Genomic DNA, 24,664 nt, shown 5'->3' on the forward strand with positions numbered 1-24,664 from the left:
AAACAAAGATTGCCTCTGGTTTTATCTAACTCTCCGGCTTCAATGTCAGACTGGAGGCTTTGGGTGGCTATGGCATGGTGTGGAATATCGACGTTATTATCTTCCACTTAGAACTGTTCATTCACAGGGGCTTTTAGCGCCAAAACACCAAGGTAGCACTGAATGAAAGTAAAGGATTGTAATAAGGTGAACACACCAAGTACGTTGTAGGACGAATTCAACAACGCTCACTGTATACACCCCTAGATAATTACATACGCGTTTCCATTTACATACAAAATGACACAAAGATGACAAAAGTCAGAGCCGTACATAAGTAGATGGCGTCTTCTGTAGCCCTAAATATCATTACTTTGCGATTCAGAGCCAAAATCCCTGCTCAGAATTTGTACCGTTAACTGGCCGAATTCCTTGTTTCGCTGATTCGCTGGCATTTGTCCGTGGGCTCACTGAAATTTTTTTCCGAGACGCAAAAACGTAGCAGCTATAATGAGTTTACCTACATTCATCTCAGTCAAGTATGTGCCGTATTTGCCTTTGACGACCTTTGCCTTGGCCCGCACTATAAATAGACAGCGATCTGCTTGGCATTTATATTATTTATATCTTGGCATATATATACTGAGGCAAAAAAATAAGGGATCACATGAAAGCACAAGTGTTCCCTTATTTGTTCCAGGTTTCCTCACAAGCTATGCGATACAAAGCCTTGTTTTACCTTATTTTCTTCCCTCAGTATATATTATTTATATCTAAATCATTTTGTTGAATTTGTCCTGCAACGAACTGACCTCGTGTGTTGGCCTCGTTGCATCCCTTGTATACTGCTAAGACCGCGTCAGTGACAAGCGTCCGTGGTAAAGGCGACAAGCTACACAGCGACAATGTCCTCCCTGGGTTTCCATCACACACAGATATATATATATTTCGTCAGTAAAACATATCATGCTACAAGGTCGATACATGCAGCGACAAACCCAAGAGAGGGTTCAACATACAGTGGTTTATTAAAGCAAGGCGTTGTTTGGCCACATGTTAAACACTAATACATACACATGTATATATCAAGGTATCTAGAAACAGAAGAGTATTCAGTTACAGTAATAACCAGCGCTTTGTGTACCCCGACTGTCACAGCCGTATTGGTGCAATATATGATGTTGATATCCTGATTGGATCTTAACCACTCATCCTCTGATCGTTGACAGTGACGCGCTGTGTTTATGGGCAAAATCTAGCAAATTGTTTACATCGTTTTTTGAGGGGGTTAAGACTGTTGGGCCATGTTGATAATTGTTGTGTTGTCGGAAACATTGAGACGCCATGAGCATGCAGTATTTCAACCGTCACTACTCTAGATGTGAGGGGCATGATGCCGTACAGAGTGTCAGCTGTTCTTCATCTAGGTGTGTAGGCCTAGGTGTCGGTTAGGTGTCCTGGTGTCGGCTAACACCTCGTGTCGATTGACAAGGTTTATTAGAAGTTCGTGTCCCGGCCGCCACAGTATCTCATGTTTGTATTGCATGAAAGAAATACATACAGTGAGTGAATTTATTTTTACCTCCGGTAGCCGTAATACTGATATGATGGTGGGTTGGTTGGTTGGTGTTTAATGCCGCACTCAGCAGTATTCCAGCTATATGTAAATAATCGAGTCCAGACATTGAACCAGACAATCCAGTGATCAGCAGCTTGAACATCGATATACGCAAATGGGATACGATGACATGTGTCAACCAAGTCAGCCTGACCACCCGATCCCTCTTACGACAAGCATGGGTTTCTAAAGATCAATTCTAACCCGGTGCAAAATGTTACAATCGACTCTGCTTTTAGCAGTGATTTCTTATGGACGTGGGAAAGGTTTTGTCGCTTCGATTTGACTCAAGATTAGAACCGCATTACTCATGTTACTTCAGCGTGCTGGTTGGAAGGCGTTGTTGATAAATTCAGTTTGTATAATGTTGAGTTCAGTACAAGCACCCTTAAAGTCAATGTTCTACTCTGTCCAAAACATTATAGAATGATATACGCCATGTATGTAAGTGTTGCGGGTTAAGCACCGCCTATATTCCACGTTACGTTACGTTACGTAAAGTAAACATCATGCACGCACCCAAACCTTAAAAACTGTGTAACCGGATAGACTGACTGAATATTATGACATAAACTTTACAGTTTATTAAATGCCATTTTGTGCCACTTGTTAACCTGTAAATATCTGAAAACTCCGAACGTTAATCAACAATCGACAAAAAATGTGACTGGGATATTGTCGAAAATACAACTACATTCAGTCACTCACAAACAGCTGTAGTCCTGATTAGAACCGTTGGTTTCAGAACATTACTTGTACGCACATGGAGAAGAAAACCGATACAATATCCAACCTCTTGTCAGAAAACTGAAAACTGATAAAAGACACTGGAAAAGGCTAAAAAAGCCTTGACGAAATTTATTAGGTAGACAAATGATCAACAATGCATGGTGCTATATACACTTGAAAAAGACATTTCAATAGGGTGTGTAAAGTAAATTGTACATGGAAGATTTGAAATCAGTGATTTGTGAAGCCAGTAAGTATGTGTTATGTTCAAGTTCGCTTCATTAAGTAATGAAAGAAAGATGATTTTTTACTTATAATTGTATTGGGTAGCCCAGTTCTGTAGCCTTGGCTTGTATCCAGTGTACATACTTGGACACCTCCGTGTAGAGCCCCGGCCACTTGGGTTCTGCGCAGCCGTAACCCCAGCTTGCTATACCTGCAACACCAAACGGGGTGATATATCCGGTAGCCGTAATACTGGTCTGATGGAGCAACACTAAACTGGGGGTGATACTTCCGGCAGCCGTAATTCTGGCCTGGAGCAGCACTAAACAGGGACTGATACTTCCTGTAACCGTAATACTGGTCTGATGGAGCAACACTAAACAGAGGGTGATACTTCCGGTAGCCGTAATACTGGTCTGATGGAGCAACCCTAAACTGGGGGTGATACTTCTGGTAGCCGTAATACTGGTCTGATGGAGCAACACTAAACTGGGGGTGATACTTCTGGTAACCGTAATACTGGTCTGATGGAGCAACACTAAACAGGAACTAACACTTCCGGTAGCCGTAATACTGGCCTTTGGAGCAACACTAAACTGGGGGTGATACTTCCGGTAGCCGTAATACTGGTCTGATGGTGCAACACTAAACAGAGGGTAAAAGTTCTGGTAGCCTCAATACTGACCTTTGGGGCAGCTCTAAACAGGGGTTAATACTTCTGGTAGCCGTAATACTGGCCTTTGGAGCAACACTAAACAAGGGCTGAAGGAGCAGCACTAAACAGGAGGTGATACTTCCGGTATCCCAAATACTAGTCTGATGGAGCAACACTAAACAGAGGTTTATACTTCCGATAGCCGTAATACTGGCCTTTGGAGCTACGCCAAACAGAGGCTCATGCACATTATTATTGGTTGTTATGACTCAAGTGTTTACGGTTGGTTTGAGGGTAGAAAACTAAAACGGGGTGCTTCAATGGCTTGACAGGTCAAAATCTGGAAAATTTAAACCAGAGGGAAGCTTCTTACCCTGAGCGTACCATATGTCCCCGTGTTTGCAGACCAGAGGCGAACCACTGTCTCCCTGCGAATGAATTTTGTTTTGAATAAACAGCTTGATAGAGCAGTCTCCAAGTTTTCTATAAATGACATGTATATTTGTCCTCAAACAAACAAACAAACAAACAAACAAACAAACAAACAAACGGACAAACAGCAATTCAAAACATTATAATTCATATTTACCTGGGACCGTCAGGTAACAAACCGAATGCATATGATGTAAGTCCTTCACCATGACATGTTCGATGTTTCGAAATAGTTTAATTACACTGAAGAAATATTGGCGACACCTAGTCGTTTCACCAATTAGACCTTGGCAATTCTATGTAAAGATATTTTATCCACTGTTATTGTATATTCTCAATACTGCATCAGGGGTTAAGTTTAAGGGCTATGACAGGTTCCAAACAGCCTGAGTATTGTTCAGAGCGGCGTACAATTCTGCTGACCAACTGTGTTGTTGGATAAGGATGAGTATGAGGATGAGATGGGGATGAGGATGAAATACTTACACTGCATGCATCCTTCTTCCCCACCGAGTAGCCGGCACACAGCATTGTACCGGGCGTGAACTCGGAACCGTACCAATCAGGCCTGCTGCACACGTTGTCGCTGATCACGGGGAGAAGCGCTTGGTTCAGGACGTTGTCGTTGCCGGTCCCTAGGACAGATCAGGTTACTATTTATACCTCCGTAATTAATACCTACGTGATTAATTGTGTCGTATATGTGTATATGATAAGCACACCTATGCACATTTTAATTCTTGTGGTACCCATTTTCCTAGAATGAGTGAGTGAGTAAATATTGCTTAACGCAAGACCGGCATATCTAATTTGCAACTGTTTATAATGATAAACAATAAATAAACGCAAACAGGAACGATTACGGAACAGGACAATATATTGACGTCGAGGTAACAAATTCAGCAACATTGTGTCATCACATGTGCTCTGTAAACGTCATCTCGGGCTGAAGGTAGTGTTGGACGTTTGGATGTCGATGTAAACGCCACTTCACCGTTTAGTTTGGACGGTAGTGTAAATACCACTTCCATGGTTAGTTTGGACGTCAGTGTAAATACCACTTCCATGGTTAGTTTGGACGTCGATGTAAATACCATCTCACAGGTTAGTTTGGACGTCGATGTAAACGCCAGTTCACCTGTCATTTTGGACGTCGATTTTAAACGCCGTTTCACTGGTTAGTTTGCACGTCGACGTAACTACCACCTCACCGGTTAGTTTGGACGTCGATTATAAACGCCACTTCACCGGTCAGTTTGGACGTCCACGTTATCGCCGTTTCTTTTCATCCGACAACCACATCGCCATGACTTTGTAAGATGTGCAGGAGTGAGTGAGTTTTGTTTTACGTCGCACTCAGCAATATTCCAGCTATATGGCGGCGGTCTGTAGATAATCGAATCTGGACCAGACAATCCAGTGATCAACAGCATGAGCATCGATCTATGCAATTGGGATACGATGACATGTGTCAACCAAGACAGCGAGCCTGACCACTCGATCCCGTTAGTCGCCTCTTACGACAAGCATGGGCTACTGAAGATCAATTCCAACCCGGATCTTTACAGGTCATATCTGCATCAACTTCCAAATAGTATGGAATAGTAAGAGCCGCCTCTTACAACATGCAGATGATCCTGAAGACCGGGATCGGCACGGGCATTCCCTCACATAGGTCGCATGTCCTACCTAGAGTGTCTCCCCATCCCGCTAAGTAGCAGTGCTGGCCAACGTAGAGACGCTCGGAGGAAGATGGTAGGCACACAGGCCGGATGTAGTCGGTGTAGTCGATCGTCTCATGAAGCAGGAGAAGGGCTATGTCGTTTAGGACGGTGTGGCTGTCGTAATTTTCGTGAATCACGAGCTTTTTCAAGTGGTACGTGCGTTGCGTGACATCATACCTGTCAGCGTTGTGCTTGCCACCTGTCGCCCTCCATCGCGCAACGTTTCGGCTTCTGGCTCTGGAAAGATGATATATCTCATTAGTTTGATAACATTCTAAGAACAGAATGATTCATTCGCGAGCAGACCTACTTTAATATTCATGCCTCAGTAAACATTCATTTGCTAGCGTTATATTTTACTGATACAAAAGAATTCCGAATTAACCAGCACATAACATGACCTTGCCCTTGTTTATAAAGCTCCTTATACTCGCCCTGTCGGGGTTTGGATGGTTCCCCAGCATTGTAAGCACATAGTAAGAAACGACCAAATGGATCGGATTTGGTAACGTTGTTGAACGCGTATCGAACCCAATAGCGAATAGCAGTCACTCGTTTGTCGGGTTTAAATTGACAGTCCACCGTCTTGTAGCATGTATTGCTGAGTGCGGGGTTAATCTCTGCTCTGGCTCCTTCACCCTGAAAAGGTCAAGATACCTGATTGTTGATTGGAAACTTAAACCGAACAGCACTTGTGCAAAGCGACCCTTGCGTTACGTCCCATTTGCATTGACATGCGATCTACTGTGTTCAAAGTGTTGAAGACAGAGAGACTGCTCGGAGAGCGGAAGGTCGGTGGTTGGATTCCGGCTTCGTCATGACGTTATAATATTGAACTTGTTGTCACCCTGAATGGCGTTCGGTATTTTGTGGGATAAAACAAGGACTGCTCTAAGTCATCATGATCATACTGTGTCTGAGTTGGGTATCCATGTTACACTGTGGCGTGGTATCTCAGTGGGCTGACATTGTATAACCAGAATTATAGCAGACGAGCGCTAGCAGAATGATACACAGTGCTTGTATGACGTTAAACGCCATTTCACGTCGTAGCCTTGACATTGACGACAGGAGTTGGCCAAGCTTTGGGATTATTTCAGTGTGAACTGACACAGGAGCATAGGTACTTACTCGTCAAAACAGTGCGCTGCCGTCAGTATGAGACGGTTGTTCAAAATGGCGCCGCCACATACAGGCACGGTCATTTCCTGGAGTAGGACCTGGAAGTCAAGAATGTGGGTAACGTGACTATTGACACTCCTCCGTATCCCTTAGGTCATGCCATCTGTCTCAAAACGCACTGTCCGTGTGCAACCTTGTTCATAGCTCGATCATGTTTTGCACACACTCAGTTGACAATCATTACAATCAATGGCCAATTATTTTAGGCTAAAATTAAGTATCAGTATAGAAATTATTAGTTTCCTTTTATTGACTAGTATGTACTCATGAAGACAACCTGTTAAATTATGTAACTACCTTGGCCGAGACCAGCCACAGCACGTACATGTTCTGGTCAAATTGGTTTCCAGCTTAATAGGATGTGTTTATTATACGATTTGATAGAAACTACACGAGTTCAACGGTTTGGCATGTGATAAATATAGTATAAGTATACTGTATCAGGTAGTGAAGATATACAGAAAAACGATCTTTATACCATCCATGGCCATGCCCCATGCCTGGCTTCCTGACCGTTCACGACACGCGACGTTGCAGGAACCACCTTCGGAACACCGCAAGTGACGTTGGATTCCGCCGACGTTGTCACTGTTGAAAGAAGTGATGATACGACGTTCAGTCAATGCCATAACAGTTAAAAGACAAGTTGGAGTGAATCAGTATAGTTTTACACCGCCAGGGGACACCAGAAAAGGACACACTGTACCACTATAGAAAATCGACCCCGGTTCTTCGTTGTGACAAGCGAACTCTTAAATCACTAATCTACCCAACTGCCAGATAAGTTGATGGCGGAAATACCGGTATATTTAACAATATTTCAGCATATTCTCGCTGTACCAAATAGCGACTGCTTACAATGGAGATATGTCGGGTCAAATCGAACCCAGGCCTCTCGGGTGCGATGAGCAATCACTGATCGGATAATATTAAAAATGGTAAACCTGAAAGATTTTAGGAACTTGTCGTTATACATTAGTTGAAACGCTGCTTCATGCTCTGGCATTGACGTTATGAATTTGCTTTATAAAGGTATCAACATATACGTAAACGCCGAACGAATACAAGAATACTTTCCAATGGTCGCCACGGATACACAGACATGGTACATCTATCTCTGGTCATCTATGTGAATAATTATTCAGTTTTTAAAGCGTTCAGTGGTAATTTCAAAACAAATCAGTTAGACTCGCATCACGAAAAAAAACCTTAGCGCTTTAAGTCTTTGTTAAGTATGGGATTTATGATCTTCTTCGCACTGAGGTCGCTATGTATAACGGCGCACAGGTCTGTTACACTTGACCACATTCTAGATGCACAACGCCAGTGATTCATATCATATCATGAACAACGATGTTGCCACAAGAATACGATGATGAACAACCAGCTAATCACCGATTCTGACACCTAAGCATGATGGTCTTTAGACCAGGATCGGTTGCCAGGAAGGGTGTAGCTCTGACGAACCTAGAAACAATCTACACCCTAATAATCTGCACCCAATAAGCTAAAGTCACTTGATTTAGGCTGGTTGAAATGTTACCTCTGATGATAAAATCCAAGGTACGTGAGGGTAAAAGTCAGAATGTTCAGAAAGACCTTTATATGTAGTAAACAAATTCATATAAAGAAGCACCTCAGTATATCTGGATACTGCCAGGTGTCTGGTAATAAAGACACTTATACCTACCTAATGTTACCAAGGTAATGAGGAACGGGGCGCTCCACATCGTTCCTGTGTGTGAAAATCCACGTGATCTACGACTCACGTTCACATGGTAGCAAGTGCTTATTTCCTTCCATAGTGATATGGCGATTAACAATATTTTCTTTCAGTAGTGACGACACAACAGCGTGGTTCAGGATCTTCTTGACTTTTCGGTGTCAAGGATATCCAACTTGGTCAGATTGCTCCAGACTTGAGGTATGTCAGAAACTAGGCATATGTGGATTGAGTTTATCAAAGTGTGTAGGTGGGATTGTGAAAGCGCGGCAATTGTTTCAACGGGTCATAGTTTCGGGTTATCTTGATTTAATGACTGACCACACCCGTAATATTTTCTTGTGTAGGGCCTGTGGTAGGGGTAGCTTTGTGATAGATGAGCATGGTTGTTGCATGGTTAGGAAGGCATTCAGTTTTATCCAGTACGGTGAATTCGCAGGGAAGGGTGATATCTACTGAGAGCTGTCAGCTTGAATTGGCTCATCTTGTTGATAAGAAGTGTGCTCATTCGCAATATGTCTAATTAAATTTAACTCGTAATAATCTTCGATTTAATATTACTTTGATTGACCAAATAGTGACATTTCTGTTATTTTAGAAATTATGAATGGCTCAGTCGTCTGAAGCGCTCAAATTTGCTATGCAGATTTGCCTCCCTTAGGCATACCAGGTACCCATAACTGTAGGTTCGAATCACAGAGTTGCCATGAATACGCCGTCAGCAGCACGCTCCGTGCCGTGTTGCTAGCTTTTACGTGACAAAAATATGTAGGTCCAAAGATTTTTAACAAAATATTTCGTTTATCAGTTGTAACGGATAAAAATAGCTATGCTTCATAACAAATACCAGGTAACGATTGAGTGTGTGGCCTCAGATTACAGGACATGTCTATGGAAGGTCAGGTCAGATGAACTTTCACGTCAGCCAATCATCATCTTGGCGTGTACATTCTCGGTGCGAGTGATAGACAACTTCAGACATGCTATTTTCTGTACCTTGAGAAGGTATATGATCGGGGATTGTTAATGTCAATAAAGAAATTGTCCCACTGTGTATACATTCAGATGAAGTATATATGTGTGCTTTGGCGGTTATCATGAACTCAGATAAAAACTCAAAGAACTTTCAGACCCGGGTTCGATTCTCCACATGGTTACAATGTGTGATATTGCTGGAATATTGCTAAAAGCGGCGTAAAACCATACTCACTCACTCATTTCTCGACTATCCGACTGAAACAATATGTATGGATAATTGAAAACCACGGATTACATCAGGTGTTTTGGGAGCCAATACGAATGGTAGTAAGCTGGCATCTGAGTGGCTAAGGAACCCAAGAATCTTTCAATTAGATTGGTCAAAGTTTGCACAGAGCACATTTGATTTGCATTTTTTCTGGTCCTTAAGAGAGGGAATCTAGATATGTGTACGATATTACGTATTATTATTTCATTGCTATCCACACTTGTCAACAATTATATGTTGAAGCTAAAAGGATTAAACAAGTAACCATTACGACAGTAGAAAGCAAGAAAACTTTCATTAGATTAGATGTGCAATATTTTCCTTGAAAATGTTTGATGAACACATGCATGTTTGAAACAAAATGGCTTCAGTTCTGTCCTCTTACGCCATTGTTTTGACTATTGAGCAATCATCTCCCTGATGTCTTTTCACAGTACATTAACGCAGTAGCCTACTTCACGGAAGTAGGTCAAGCCGATGAACAAGCACGTAGGCACTGTTTCCTTTACATTAAAGTGTTAAAGTACTTCCCATATTTAGCGTTTCAGGGTTTAAATAAAACAAAAACCGAAACATATCGTAACACTTGCTCAACACAGAAATGCTTTATAAAAACTAGTTTTCATTCAATTTCGAGAGAAACGTTTTTTATAAATGTCATGCATTTCAGGGTTAAGTTAAACTTAGACTAAACAACTAACAATATACTGGGAATAACCAGAACCTGGTTGGCCAAATGTGACATGTTATACGTAATCGTTTTGAAAAAATACAAATGCGTATATTTTCAATTCAGTTACCCGTAGGTCCCACGGGCTTTTCAGATTTTACCCGTAAGTCCGATAAACATTTCAGGAAACTATCACTAAATGATCCTCTGTGATATCACTTTTGAAATCGGCTATGTATTTCGTGATATTTTCTTGTTTGCTAAGATCCGGTTTACAATGATTGCTCTTCAGCACCCCCTGATGTTGAAAGAGGCGAACAATGACATCAGGGTCCCGATCCACAAAGCGGTCGTAACGTTACGACCTATCGTAACTCAATACTCAACTACAGGCTTACGGGGGCGGTTGGGTAGCCTAGTGGTTAAATCGTTCGCTCGTCACGCCGAAGACGCGGGTTCGATCCCCCACATGGCTACAATGTGTGAAGCCCATATCTGGTGACCCCCACCCTGATATTGCTGGAATATTGCTAAAAGCGGCGTAAAACCATGCTCACTCACTCACAATCTTTCGAATGACATAGTGCTGCGAACATTTTGTGAATAGGGTCTCAGTAGGTCAGGCTGCTGTTTTGGTTTGTGCATATGCCAGTTACGTAGATCGATGTTCATAATGCCAGTCACTGGATTGTCTGGTGCGGACACGAGTATTTACAGACCGATGTCATAAAGCTGGAATAATGTTGCTTGTGGCGTTAAACAAACTAAACAATCTCGTCTTGAGCATATCCTCCGGTTAACGTGTGCAAGTAAGTTGATTGAAAACACATATTGCTGACAATTATATAGATTTAAAAACAAACGTAATTGGATATATTCTGATTGCGTCTAAGAAGAGGCCATACAGTAAACACCATGCTTGTTTTCCTGTGTTTGTCCATCACGGGCTGGTCAGGCACAGAATGTATGGCAGATAATGGCGTTATCATGTCGCAATGTAGGTGGCATAGTTACAAAACTTGACAGCAAGGAGTTATATTTACTCGTGCTCTCTTCAACCTATTTATGTACTGTAATCTGTTTTTAAACAGTGTTTTGTTAGAACACGCACACTTGTTTATCAGAGATTAGAAGAGTGAAACTTGGGGAAATATGACGTAGGGAATTTGCGTGTGCGTGTGTTTGTATGAGATCGTTTTTTCCTTTACAAGTAGAATCTATATTGGGGGATATGGCATGTCCATTTTGACCGCCAATCAAAACAAAGATTGCCTCTGGCTTTATCTAACTCTCCAGCTTCAACGTCAGACTGGAGGCTTTGGGTGGCTGTGGCATGGTGTGGAATCGACGTTAGTATCTCCCACTTAGAACTGCTCATTCACAGGGGCTTTTAGCGCCAGTACACCAAGGTAGCACTGTATGAAAGTAAAGGATTGTAACAAGGTGAACACACCAAGTACGTTGTAGGACGAATTCAACAACGCTCACTGTATACACCCCTATACAACTACACACCCCTATACAACTACACACCCCTATACAACTACACACGCATTTCAAGCCAATAGACTTGATGACAAAATGAGATAAAGATGACACAAATCAAAGCCGCACTTTGGGAGCAAGCCTCTTCGGAAATTTCTAAATGTCATTACTTTGCGATTCAGAACCAAAATCCCTGCTCAGAATTTGTACCGTTAACTGGCTGAATTCCTAGTTTCGCTGATTCGGTGGCATTTGTCAGTGGGCTCACTGTAATTTCTTGAAAGACACAAAAACCTAGCAGCCACAATGAGTTTACTGACAATGATGTCAGTCAAGTATGTACCGTACCCATTTGCCTTTGACGATCTTGGCCTTGGCCCGCACTGAAAAGGTGCAAAGGTGCTTGGTGCTAGTGTTTTGGCGTTACAAGCGTCTGTGGTAAGGGCGACAAGCTACAAAGCGACAATGTACTCCCTGGGTTTCCATCACACACAGATATATATCGTCAGCAAAACATATCATGCTACAAGGTCAATACATGCAGCGACAAACCCAAGAGAGGGTTCAACATACAGTGGTTTATTAAAGCAAGGCGTTGTTTGGCAACTTGTTAAACACTAATACATGCACATGTATATATAAAGGTATCTAGAAACAGAAGAGTATTCAGTTACAGTAATAACCGGCGATTTGTGCACCCCGACTGTCACAGCCGTATTGGTGCATTATATGATGTTGATATACTGATTGGATATTAACTACTCATCCTCTGATTCATGACGCGCTGTGTTTATGGGCAAAATCTACAAAAAAAATTCAGGGGTTAAGGGGTTCAGGTGTCAGGTAGAATCCAGGTGTCGTCTATAAGTATGGGTTCAGGTGTCGTCTAGAAGTAGGGGTTCAGGTGTCGTCTATAAGTATGGGTTCAGGTGTCGCCTAGAAGTAGGGGTTCAGGTGTCGCCTAGAAGTAGGGGTTCAGGTGTCGTCTATAAATAGGGGTCCAGGTGTCGCCTAGAAGTACGGGTTCAGGTGTCGTCTATAAGTATGGGTCCAGGTGTCGTCTAGAAGTAGGGCTTCAGATGTCGTCTAGAAGTAGGGGTTCAGGTGTCAGGTAGAAGTAGGGGTCCAGGTGTCAAGTGGAAGTAGGGGTTCAGGTTTCGTCTAGAAGTATGGGTTCAGGTGTCGCCTAGAAGTAGGGGTTCAGGTGTCAGGTAGAAGTAGGGGTTCAGGTGTCGTCAAGAAATAGGGCTTCAGATGTCGTCTAGAAGTAGGGCTTCAGATGTCGTCTAGAAGTAGGGATTCAGGTGTCGTCTAGAAGTAGGGGTTCAGGTGTCAGGTAGAAGTAGGGGTTCAGGTGTCAGGTAGAAGTAGGGGTTCAGGTGTCAGGTAGAAGTAGGGATTCAGGTTTCAGGTAGAAGTAGGGGTCCACGTGTCAGCTAGAATCCAGGTGTCATGTAGAAGTAGGGGTCTAGGTGTCAGGTAGAATCCAGGTGTCAAGTAGAAGTAGGGGTCCAGGTGTCGTCTAGAAGAAGGGGTCCAGGAACATGTGCCAGTATATCCAGTCTGTGTATCTCAGGACGTTGGTGTAGATACCGGGTTTCTCGGGTTCGGCACAGGTTTTATTGATACCATGGCTAGTGATACCTGTGGACGGAGACACAAGACTATAGTGAAGGAAACTATGATCGAGGGCAAAGCATGAATGTCATAACACAGTGAAGCATCATAGGGGACCACTACCAACATGAACAGAGAATTCATTCTTAATCTCGAACCTCTGATTTCAGACAGACAGACAGACAGTTTTATTCAGTAAAAGGCCACTGGCCCATAATACAGTCAAATGCGTGATCACACATCACATGAATGGTACACAATGATTTATAAAAATGTTCTGCTCTTAATTCTAATTTGTACATTATATAAGAATAAAGAAACATTCTTAATCACATCGACATTAGCAGATTGCATAATATGGATAAAGTTGTTTATCGTCGGCGGCTTACTTAAATATTTCCCAATATATTTCCCTCGAATATCAGAGAACATTCACAAATATACAAAATATGCCACTCATCTTCAACAACATTAATACCTTTGGATTTACAAAATAAACAAAATCTTTCATTCGAAGCAATATTTTCATATCTCCCAGTCTCTATTGCTTGATTAAAGTTTCCGCATCTAAATTTTGAAAGGGCAGATCTCAAATTTAAATAAATATTACAATTTAAGTTTTTTTCTACATCTAACAGAGTCTTATACTGACAATAATAAACAGTATTATGTGAATTTTCAATGGAAGAATACCAGGATTGCTTTAAATTATCGGTCAGTCTTTGTTTAAAAAGAAACATAAAATACTTGACATTACCAATATCCTGACTGACCCATTCATAGCCAAAACCATAAGTAAAAAAATATGTTAAACATTAGTTACCCAAGTTACACGTCCAACATCATCTAATGATTTCAGCATTTTGTAACAGTGTTTTGGGAGTCTGTTTGGGGGTAAGTACAATAAATGACACCAATATTTGATAACCTTAGTCATATATACAATTTGTAAAGGGAGTCTACCACATTCTCCAAGTACCACATTATTACAAGTTGATTTACCAACTTTTAAGAAATACTTACAAAATTTAATTTGTACAGACTCTATGAGTTTACAATAACTGGTGCCCCAAACTTCAGCTCCATAACATAATATAGGTGAGATCATACAATCAAATATTTTAAACAAATCTTTACAATTGACACTACCCACTTTTCTTTGGAAGTTATTTACAGAAAATAATGCCTTATTGGCCTGAGAAACAAGACATGTCTGTGCTTTACTCCAGACAAGTTTTGGTGTAAATACAAGTCCTAAATATTTATAAAAGGATACACATTCAATTTGTTTACCATTGTAATATCATTTTGCATTATCTCTTAGAGGGCCACCATTTCTAAAAACAAGAATCTTAGTCTTTTTAAGATTTACTGACATACCAGTGAGTTTACAAAATTTCTCAAGAACATTAATCTTTTTCTGTAATTGGTTGCATGTATCAGACAGTGCCGAGACATCATCAGCAAACATAAGTGAACATACATTATTAAAATCTGATGAAACAGTTACACCTGAACCACCCTCCAATTCCATTAAAGTACATAACTTGTTAATGAAGATAATAAATAGTTGAGGGCTTAAAACACATCCCTGACGGGTACCAATATTGCAAGAAAAATATTTAGACAAACCGTTTGCTGTTCTAACACAAGCTGATAAATTCTGATACATTGTTTTTACAACATTAAAGATTTTACCACATATACCAACTTCAGAGAGGGACTGAAGTAAAACATCATGCTTAATGGTGTCAAAGGCTTTGGAAAAATCAATAAAAAGACAATAAAACCTACCCTACTTTTTACAAGAATATTTCTGAATTAAAGCCTGGAGGGAAAATATATGATCAGTTGTAGAATAATTAGCTCTAAAGCCTGCTTGGGACTCACTAATAATTTCATTAATATCACACCATTTCTGAAGGCGTTTATTCAAAATAGAAGTAAATATTTTACAAACAGAGTCAGTGAGGGATATGCCTGATAATGAGGGATAATGAGGGATTATTAGGGTCATCTTTACGGCCAGATTTAAATAAAGGACATATTATACTCTTACTCCGGCTTTTAGGGAAATTGCCACTGTCAAATATTTCATTAAAAATGGAAGTAAGAAAGGGTACAATATAAGTACTAGAAGCTTTAAGAAATTCTCCAGCTACACCATCTGGTCCTGGTGACTTATTAGTAGAAATATTCATAACATGAAACAAAACTTCTTGTTGAGTGATTGCTGCATTAAGTAATGGCCTATCACAATTGGAATGAGACTCAACATCATTTAGAACATCTGTTTTATTGACACAAAGTAAGGATAAAAAGTGATTTAGCCACTGTTGACAAGAAATAGAGGCAGATATATTACTAGACATTTTAAACTGTTTGAGTAATTCCCTAAACTGCTTAGGATCATTGCTGGCTTCAACAAGTTTCTGTCTCTGTGTATACATGTAATTATCTCTCTTGATACTGAATGTCTTCTTGAACAGATTACGAAGTTGTCTAAATATATCCAGATCTTGATTATTATCTCTATGAGCTCTAAGTGCAGAATATTTATCATGTTTTAATTGTTCCAACTCTTCATCCCACCATGGAGGTTGAGATTTATCACTAGAACTCATGTTATGTCTGTTGTGATACACAGTCCTGGTATGCGCTGCTGCTTCCTGGAATACACTGGTAAATAAATTTACTGCTTCATTGATGTCTGTATATGCGAGATCCTCTGGAACCTCTGATTTCATGTTGACATCGATGCATTGTGGGACACCATTTCGTAGAACTGCATTGTCATCTTGATGGAAGATAACAAAATGAGATTTAAATCTCTATTAACACACTATCTACATGGTCCAGCTGATGGTCCACCGTCTGCCCGGACGGTAGTTTGATACCAAAAGAAGTTAAAAAATGGCTCTCTCTGTCACTCTGCCCGACGGTCGGCATTAAATCGATAACACAAAGACGACAAAGTGGTCGGCTCGGAGTCAGTATAGTGTGTCTGAACATCCATGTAACACTGCGGGGTGGTATCTCAGTGTTTCAGCACTGTGAAACCCACAAAAGCACGGGGCTATCTAATACGCTCCGTGACACCCCATTTATCCATGCTGATGTCTCAAGTCGGAAAAGTGGGGTAACGCGTTCGCTCGTCACATCGAACCCCCATTCTCGACATGGATACAGTGAAACCCATTTCTATTAGCCCCACCGTACGTTTGCTAGATTATTGCTGAAAGCTGGATAAAAGCGTACTCGATTAGCGTTGTTCTACTGTATTATTAGGTATGAGTATTTTATCATCACTATATTTCGTCGCTATATTCCTCCACTGTTTACCTGCTAGGTACCAGTTATATCCCACCTGGCACTGAAGGGGGCCGCCGCTGTCACCCTGAAAACACAAACATATTTACAGTAAACCACTGAACGTACGACAGTTTTGTTCTCTACACAATGGTAACGATGGGACCAATGTATCTTAGATCTGCATCATTTCAGGAATGATGAAATCTTTCGGAACTTTTCTGAACGTTATCAAATGTTTTCATGTGGATGGTTGATTGTTTGTTGTTTAACCCATTTATGTTCTTCAGACATAAGGAGCGCGATGCATATCTGCATCAGTGAGTGAGTGTTGTTTCACGCCTTACTCCCGCTATATGGCGGCGGTCTGTAAATACTCGAGTCTGGACCAGGCAATCCAGTGATCAACAACATGAACATCGATCTGCGCAATTGGGATACGATCACATGTGTCAACCAAGTCAGCGAGCCTGACCACCCGATCCCGTTAGTCGCCTCTTACGAGAAGCATTGGTTACTGAAGACCAGTTCAACTTCACCCAGAAGCTATTTCTAAAAATAACAGGCCTTTTTTCGTAAATTGCGTCAGAACACTTGCGCATGTTATTTAAAATAAGTATTATTGAACAGGAACATGTCTTTAACCAATAATATTGTGAAAACTGTGTGAAAATCTTTGGACGCGAATACATTTGTATTTATAATTCTCTTAATTTTTAAAGTATCAGCCATTTCACTTGTTTCACATATTTATTTATTTATATACTTGGGAACATGACGATGTCAATATTTTGTCGCTTCTGTTTACTCATCATAGGAAGGGAATTCCCTGTTTCTAGTAAATGTTGACTTATTTAACAGTAACCACGGACTCGTGCCGCTCTTATGGAGACTCAAGGGTCGCCCCTGCATTGACATCTCCCAGAAGCAAGGGAGCTAACCGACTGAGGAAGTTCAGTTTGCACTCTTGCTGAACACTAGCGGGATTTCCGAGTTACACTGTGGCTGGATAAACGAGTTTATGAGTGGCTCTTTCAAAATCGCATGACAAAATCGACATTATGATTTCAGTCGATGGAAGCGTTTGTGCCGTCAAATGGAAGTCAACAGATATTTTTCCATTTTGTTGCATATAGGTAATCAAGGTAATCACGTGATCCCTTTTGTGAAATAAGAACCAGTTTATTACAATATAGATCTATATCTTAATTATCAAACATGAATGCAGGAAAATGTGAAGTAAGAATTGGACTCACAAAGCACGTGTCAACACCTCCTTCAGTGTAGCCTGCACACATCATATCACGAGTGACGGAACGAGCGAACCCGGGGAAATTTCGGCAGTCTCGTGCAGAGATGAGTGGTACCAGACCTTGCTGCAGTACGTGGGGCACGTTCTCACCGGGTGGTCCTGCACAGATGCACACAATCACACTATTATGGACACCTAATAGAGGTTATCACGCGAATCACTGAATGTGTTTTAATATGACAGTAAATATCCTTTATCAGAAATAAACCGTCGACAGAACTCGTTAAATCCACAGATATTATTCCTGATTGAGGATATTTACTGTCCCAAAACTTACACGCTCCCTAAAGTCTATATCATAAATTACATTCTTAAATTCCGTCGTCGAAAACACCGGGGCCGTGTTAATAAAACGTCTCAGAATTTTCGTAAGAATACTATTTGCGAGGACGCTGAGAGTAGTCTTAAAACTAATCAGGCTTTATAATTAGGTCTTAAGAAAATGGTAACACACATTTATCAATATTTTCTACTCTAATGTTTAACCTTAAATTCTGAGAAAGTTTAGAACTACGGCCCCTATTCTCATTTCCCCCAAACATTAACTAAACATTGGATGTTTAGGGATCCACGCATTGATATAATATGTTACGTTGGGAGATCAGTGCTATGTTAGTAGGAAAGTGACAAGAGTCAAAACTGTTCGAGTGGCCTAACTCAATATGGACAAACGACAAATTGCTGACACATGTTACAGAAAACTATTTATATAGCGCTAGTTGAGACTTGGAGAGGAGTCTCTAAAGACATTGTTCAACTACGGTAGGCAGCATGAAACTGCAATCTGACGAATGGTTCTAGGGAGACACCGTTTTCTTTGGACCCATTGGTGGTCAGTCTTGCTGACTGTTGATGAATAACTATAATATTACGGCTGCTGCTGCTCCCCCTCCTCCTCCTACTACTATACGTTGCTGCTGCCACTACTGCTAGTACCACTGCGACTACGACTACGACTACTGCAACAACACCACTGTTGCTGCATCTACCTTCTTTGCTTGTGACTCCCCATCCTGTGACAAGGCACTCCGTCCCAGACTTGATCTCAACGTCGGCATCCACGTTGGCATCTGGCAGACAAAGAGGACTGATGACGTCATTGAAGTCCACAGCTGCGTCCAGTTTTATAAGGGCGATGTCGTTGTTGAGGGACTCTTCTCCGAATCTTGGGTGCTTGTAAAGTCTCCCGATCCGCCTCTCTACCCCCGTCATCTCCTCAGTTTTGGGGGTAGTGTTGTACCGCCCTAGCTGGACCGTCCACTCCTCGGGGTCGGAGAACGGCCTGTACACATACAAGCGTGTAAGTATAGGAGTGTAACACGGCTGTCAGTTTGGCTTGTTAATGTGCATGTTAAGCCTTATGTGATACAGCTCATTGAGTGCCAACTCATTGTTCTTCAAAAACACGATGGTGCTGTTGAAGCAAGGGTATAATCGGGGATGCGAGCTCACGTTCATTGGATCATGTCTCGTCTAAGGGAGGTAATTCTACACAGCCAAATACGACGCCATCCTCACCATCTCAGGTATCAGGGATGGTTATACAGATAAAAAAACGACTTCCATTCAGTCGTTTTGAAATGTTTGACTTTGAAACTCGTGTTCCTCAGCATTTATTTCTTGTAAAGTATACTAGGAATATTGTTGTCAGAATTGGTGTTCTAAACATACGCAACATGACGGACAATACTACTCTGAAATGTTAAGTTAGAAAAACAATCTCTTAGGGCCCCGCATCAAAATATTGAGAGACATGTTATATAACATTGTGGCTGGGCAGGGGTTGAATAAGGGGAGGGTCACACGCACGTACAATTGTTGTTTGGGCATGACAGTTGCTTAGTGGGACGGTGGGGTAACCCAGTTGTTAAAACGCCCAAGACCCGGGTTCGATTCCCCACATGGGTACAACGTAGCAAGCCCATTTTTGGTGTCCATAGCCTAATTTTAAGCTGTAAGTTTAAGCTCCAGTTCACTATGACATCCGATTAATATATATCACCATCGAAAAAAACATTTATTGTTGATTTCACTTTTACCTAGTATTAAAACAGATACAAAAATACCATTACATCAGTTTGCTTTACATAAGAATTTAGAATCGTCATGTACACTTGTGTTTCATTCACAACGACAGTCGGACGGCATACCCTGTAAAACAATGAGCAGCTGTGACCGCCCAGTGTCTGTCAATCAGGCTGGCCCCACACCAAATCTGTCCAAGCTTGTTTTGCTTCAGGGATATCTGGAATAAGAAGTGAGTTCAGATATTTATTGCATCGACATTTCGACTTCTTATATGATAGCACGTGTAATCGAGTATGGCATGTCTGGAGAATACGTTGAATGCTCACTCACCCACCCACCCACCCACTCACTCACTCTGGTGGTACATACCATCCACGGCCAACTGCCTGGCCTCGCGTCAAGGCCACCAACGACCCTGAAGAGAGGCATGTAAGGTTTGATAGCTTGCCGACCGCACTCTTCATGTCTTGAACGCCAGTCCTTCAAAAACGCCGCGAACGCCCTCCGAACTGGAGGAAATCTTGCCACTCGGGGGTAGTCCTCAATCGACTGTAGGCGGTGAAACAAGCCCGGGGGAAAAGTAAACGTGTGTCCTGTAAAATAAGCAACAGAGATAGCCAGACAGCCAACCAACCAACCAGCCAGACGGACATACATACGTACATACATACATACATACATACATACATACATACATACATACATACATACATACATACATACATACATACATACACATACATACATACATACATACATACATACATACATACATACATACATACAGACAGACAGACAGACAGACGGGAGACAGACAGACAGACACGAGTACTAATTCATAACAGTGAGGTAGCGAGTACTGTCTGATACTGCTTTTAACAATAATCATGTCATGACGATGGAGGCCAGAAACTGGTTTCTTGGGATTCGAATCTAAGTCTTGGATGACGAGGGAAGACTTTGCCAATCGCTCACCACGGCCCCTCATTGTAAGAAGCTAAATACTCCAACCCAAGTACAATCATTCATGAATAAGGATCACTGGCTATTGTAAGCGCAAGTAACGCCCATAACCCCTGATAGTCAAAGTTCCCTGGGAAGAATGATTGAGTGAGTTTAGTTTTACGCCGCTTTTATCAATATTCCTGAAAAATCACGACGGTTGACACCAGAAATGGGCCTCACACATTGTACCTATCGGGGGAAATGAAACACCTGGGCTTCGGCGTGAAGAGCGAACGCTTTAACCACTAGGCTACCCCACTGTCCCTCCCAGGGAAGAACTGTTATGAACACACAATGCGGCCCAGGACAGGGGCTGAGTGAGTTAGATTACTGATTGCCGCGATGCCTTAGTGTGGGTTCGAATCTCACCCCTTCCAAAGTACTTTATTCAGAAAGTTTAATATATCGAATACAACATGTTACAAGAACTGTTATTCTGAACACTTTTCTCGCTGACTTTTGTTCACATATCTTCTAAGAGGTCAAGAGGCGATTTGCTGGTTAGGTTTGCGCCCTATAATGTTATGTTTGGTCTCACAGGACGTGCATATGAGAATGCTTTCTGGAGTCAATTCTCTGTATAACTTCACAGAACAAAATAAGAACACTTACCCGCACTGACATAACACAGAGCGCATAACATAATCACAGTCACAGGCTGCATGGTGGCGGATATTGTGGAACTAACCCAACGATGCCAAGAGTTCTGTGGTAACGTAGTCGCTCAATAACCGGATTATGCGATAAATGCTTCGGGTTAGCGCTGAACCATGTACTGAAAAAGCTGGAGCGGTTTCTGACGAATTCCGCCCGCATGAGTTGTATTACTTTCAGACATGTCTGATAACGCCACGAAGGTTTGCCAGGCGACACTGATGGCCATTAATTCCCGTATCACTGATACCGCGTGTTATTACGTTCTTCGTGGAACATTAATAAACAGTGGGGACACCTTGTATAGGTGGTTCATGGGGACTTACAGTAGCTGCGTGTAACGTGTGGTGTTATCTTGACGTTGATTAAGGCATTACTCTCTGATAGCCGTTGTATATCTGTTAACATTGACAAAAAACATTCCACCAAGACTTTGAATGATTGTCTCACCAAGTTGCTGATGCAATACCGCATACTTATAAATACCTGTACTTGTTAATATAACGTATACCTAGTATGTAAATTGGTAGAGGGGTATTTAAATGAGAAAATAGTCACCAATATTTAAGGATTGTATACCTGTGTAGCATTCAAGGCATGTTTCGGATATCTGGTATGATAAAAATACTATGGACTTTTTATATAAATCGGGTATTTACAACATTATCTACATACCTACATACCTAGCATTTGAGTGGGCATCCTTGAGACCTCGTCAGTCTAATCACTGTACACAGCCGGCATATGTAAATTTGGATTGAACTTCTATAGTATGCACAGAAGCTTACGGCTAAATATTTTATTGATTTGGCACCCGTTGCAAGACAAATATTTTTATGAAAATCAACTATATATTGGCATCCAAAAATCATTTCACATACTGAACTGTGGCTTTCGGGACGGAAAAGTGGGTTGGTAGTATAGCGCCTAGTTCCCATCAAAGATGCTCAACGGCGCTGATACATCGTTAAAACACAGTAAGAGTAAAAAGAGTGAACTGTTCTTTTCAAATGCCATCTTGAAGACTTAGGTTTTCAGCAAGTTCTTGAAAGATGACTGGGACTAAGTTCGTCTAAGGGTGACTGGACGGTTGTTCCATAGAGCTGGTGCTGCTACAGAAAAGATTCTATAGCCCATTGAGGTTTTAGAGCTTGGCTGTGTCAGCCTGAGTGTGTCCATTCATTTTAGCTCCACCTCCCTATTCCGTACTTTCGGAATCCCATGAGATGTGCGCTTGCGCAATTGCTTCGTACGCTCGCGCTTTTGTTTTAGTTCAGAAGAATTTACGTCGCTCTCTTATATTATCTCTCAGCACTTGAGATAAAAGAGGGGCGGTGGGGTAGCCTAATGGTTAAAGCGTTGGTTCGTCACGCCGAAGACCCGGGTTCGAATTCCCACATGGGTACAATGTGTGAAGCCCATTTCTGGTGTCCTCCGCCGTGATGTTGCTGGAATATTGCTAAAAGCGGCGTAAAACCAAACTCAGTCAGTCAGTCAGTGAGATAAAAGAGGTTTTTGGAAGAAGAAATTGTGGGAACTACGAGTGTAGTCCCAGTGGGGATTAATCTCGAGTCTTTTGAGGTAGACACGCAGTGTCCGTGGTGAAATTGACGAGACGCCCCTGGTCGTGGTCATCCCTGTCATGGCGGCTCCCCGGGGGTCGGACAAGGGACCAAGCCTTGACTTGGAAAATACTTCTCGACAGAGTTTTTTTTTGACATTGTGGACAATATGAGAGGAACTTTGATCAGTCCAACCACACCTGATCCAGGTATGTCAAACTGTGAACCATTTTTCAGTCCCTCGGGCACTGGACAACCACAGGGGTCGAAGGTCAGTGACAGGGTTGAAGCCACAGGTGCCGTGGACCATCAAACTGATAGACAGCCGTCTTTCTCATGGGAACAATGTATGAATTTCATGATGGCCATTCAAAGAGCACAGTGTGCTTCTATGGAGAAAATTATTGGATCGGCAATTTCTAACTTTGGGAAAGTTATTTCTCAACAAGGGGTCTCGGTTGGTACCGAGCAGACCCGAAGTTCACCGATCGTGGCTTCAACTTCGGGGAGTGGAGATGGCACCGGAGATTCCCCGAAGTGGGCCAATGCAACTTCCGGGGATAACCAAGATGGCGGCGCCCGTGTTGTAAACAGTGACGATGAAGGCTTGTTGGAGACGATTCGAGTCGGATTGCTTTGAATCCCTTCAATTAAACCTGTACGAAACCAAAGAGAACCCCGATGAGGACAATATCAAAACTCTTATGGCGGATTTTCATGAGTTCTTTGGAGAAGACGACGATACTTCGGAATCGTTGAGAGAGGACCTGGCCAAATCAGTGAATGAGGGAATGACGTAGAGCCCGCACCTGGGAAAATTGAAAGAGGTAATGGGGAGGTACAAGAGACCCAAGAATTGCGATGCAATGGGGGTCCCAAAGACCAATGAAGAAATTTGGCAACAGGCCAAACCTGCTACTAGGTCTAGAGACTTGAGGGACCAACAGACCCAGGACTTAATGGTGAAAGCACATGATATTTCCTTAGTCCAAGTGACAGATTCACTCATGAGTGTCATTGTCAATAAAACAGAAGTGGACATTAAAGACTCCCTCATGAAAGCTACTGATTCAATAAGACTCCTTGCAGGGGCTCATGGCGACCGTGACGGGTTTAAACCTGATCTCAAAGGCCCCTACAAAAAACTGTGTTTTGCTATGCCAGCGAAGAATTAAGGAACATATCTGTTCGGGGATGAACTTGGAAAACGCATCAAAGACATTACTGATGCCAGTCAACTTGGGTGCAAACTTGCCAAAGGAACGTCATGGTAACCCAGTCGCCACAGATATAGGGGAAATCAGAGGTTTGACGCCTACAACAGGCAACAGACACAACCCATTAGGACAGAGGAAACCAAAATGGTGTTTTTTTAAACCGACGTCCCAGGGAGGACAACTTCAGGAAATAGCTGAAGAACTAGACAGTGACAATAGTGCAGAGGTGAGAGACTTATTAGGCAGTCTATCTAATGTGCCACAGAATTTCTCTGCAGGCAAAACTAATCAG

The 24,664-nt window shown here is 41.9% G+C and overlaps 1 protein-coding gene across 1 annotated transcript in view; it reads right to left on the reverse strand.

Moving 5' to 3' along the window:
• The window catches only part of LOC124291758 (transmembrane protease serine 9-like), a 35,999-nt gene extending 15,636 nt beyond the window's left edge, over positions 1-20,363 (reverse strand). The window contains exons 1-13 of the mRNA XM_046728831.1: positions 20,304-20,363; positions 20,057-20,151; positions 18,896-19,188; positions 17,851-18,005; positions 16,628-16,682; positions 15,982-16,082; positions 8,235-8,373; positions 7,023-7,132; positions 6,494-6,582; positions 5,328-5,599; positions 4,125-4,273; positions 3,580-3,634; positions 2,641-2,762 (exon numbers count right to left, since the gene is read on the reverse strand). Of these exons, the coding sequence (XP_046584787.1) occupies positions 2,641-2,762; positions 3,580-3,634; positions 4,125-4,273; positions 5,328-5,599; positions 6,494-6,582; positions 7,023-7,132; positions 8,235-8,373; positions 15,982-16,082; positions 16,628-16,682; positions 17,851-18,005; positions 18,896-19,188; positions 20,057-20,151; positions 20,304-20,363 (1,695 nt within the window). The remainder of the gene's footprint in view (positions 1-2,640; positions 2,763-3,579; positions 3,635-4,124; positions 4,274-5,327; positions 5,600-6,493; positions 6,583-7,022; positions 7,133-8,234; positions 8,374-15,981; positions 16,083-16,627; positions 16,683-17,850; positions 18,006-18,895; positions 19,189-20,056; positions 20,152-20,303) is intronic.
• Between the last annotated feature and the right edge of the window lie 4,301 nt (positions 20,364-24,664).

Source organism: Haliotis rubra, unplaced genomic scaffold (assembly GCF_003918875.1).
Source record: "Haliotis rubra isolate DU_JTF1 unplaced genomic scaffold, ASM391887v1 Scf5, whole genome shotgun sequence".
NCBI classification, from domain to species: Eukaryota; Metazoa; Mollusca; class Gastropoda; order Lepetellida; family Haliotidae; genus Haliotis; species Haliotis rubra.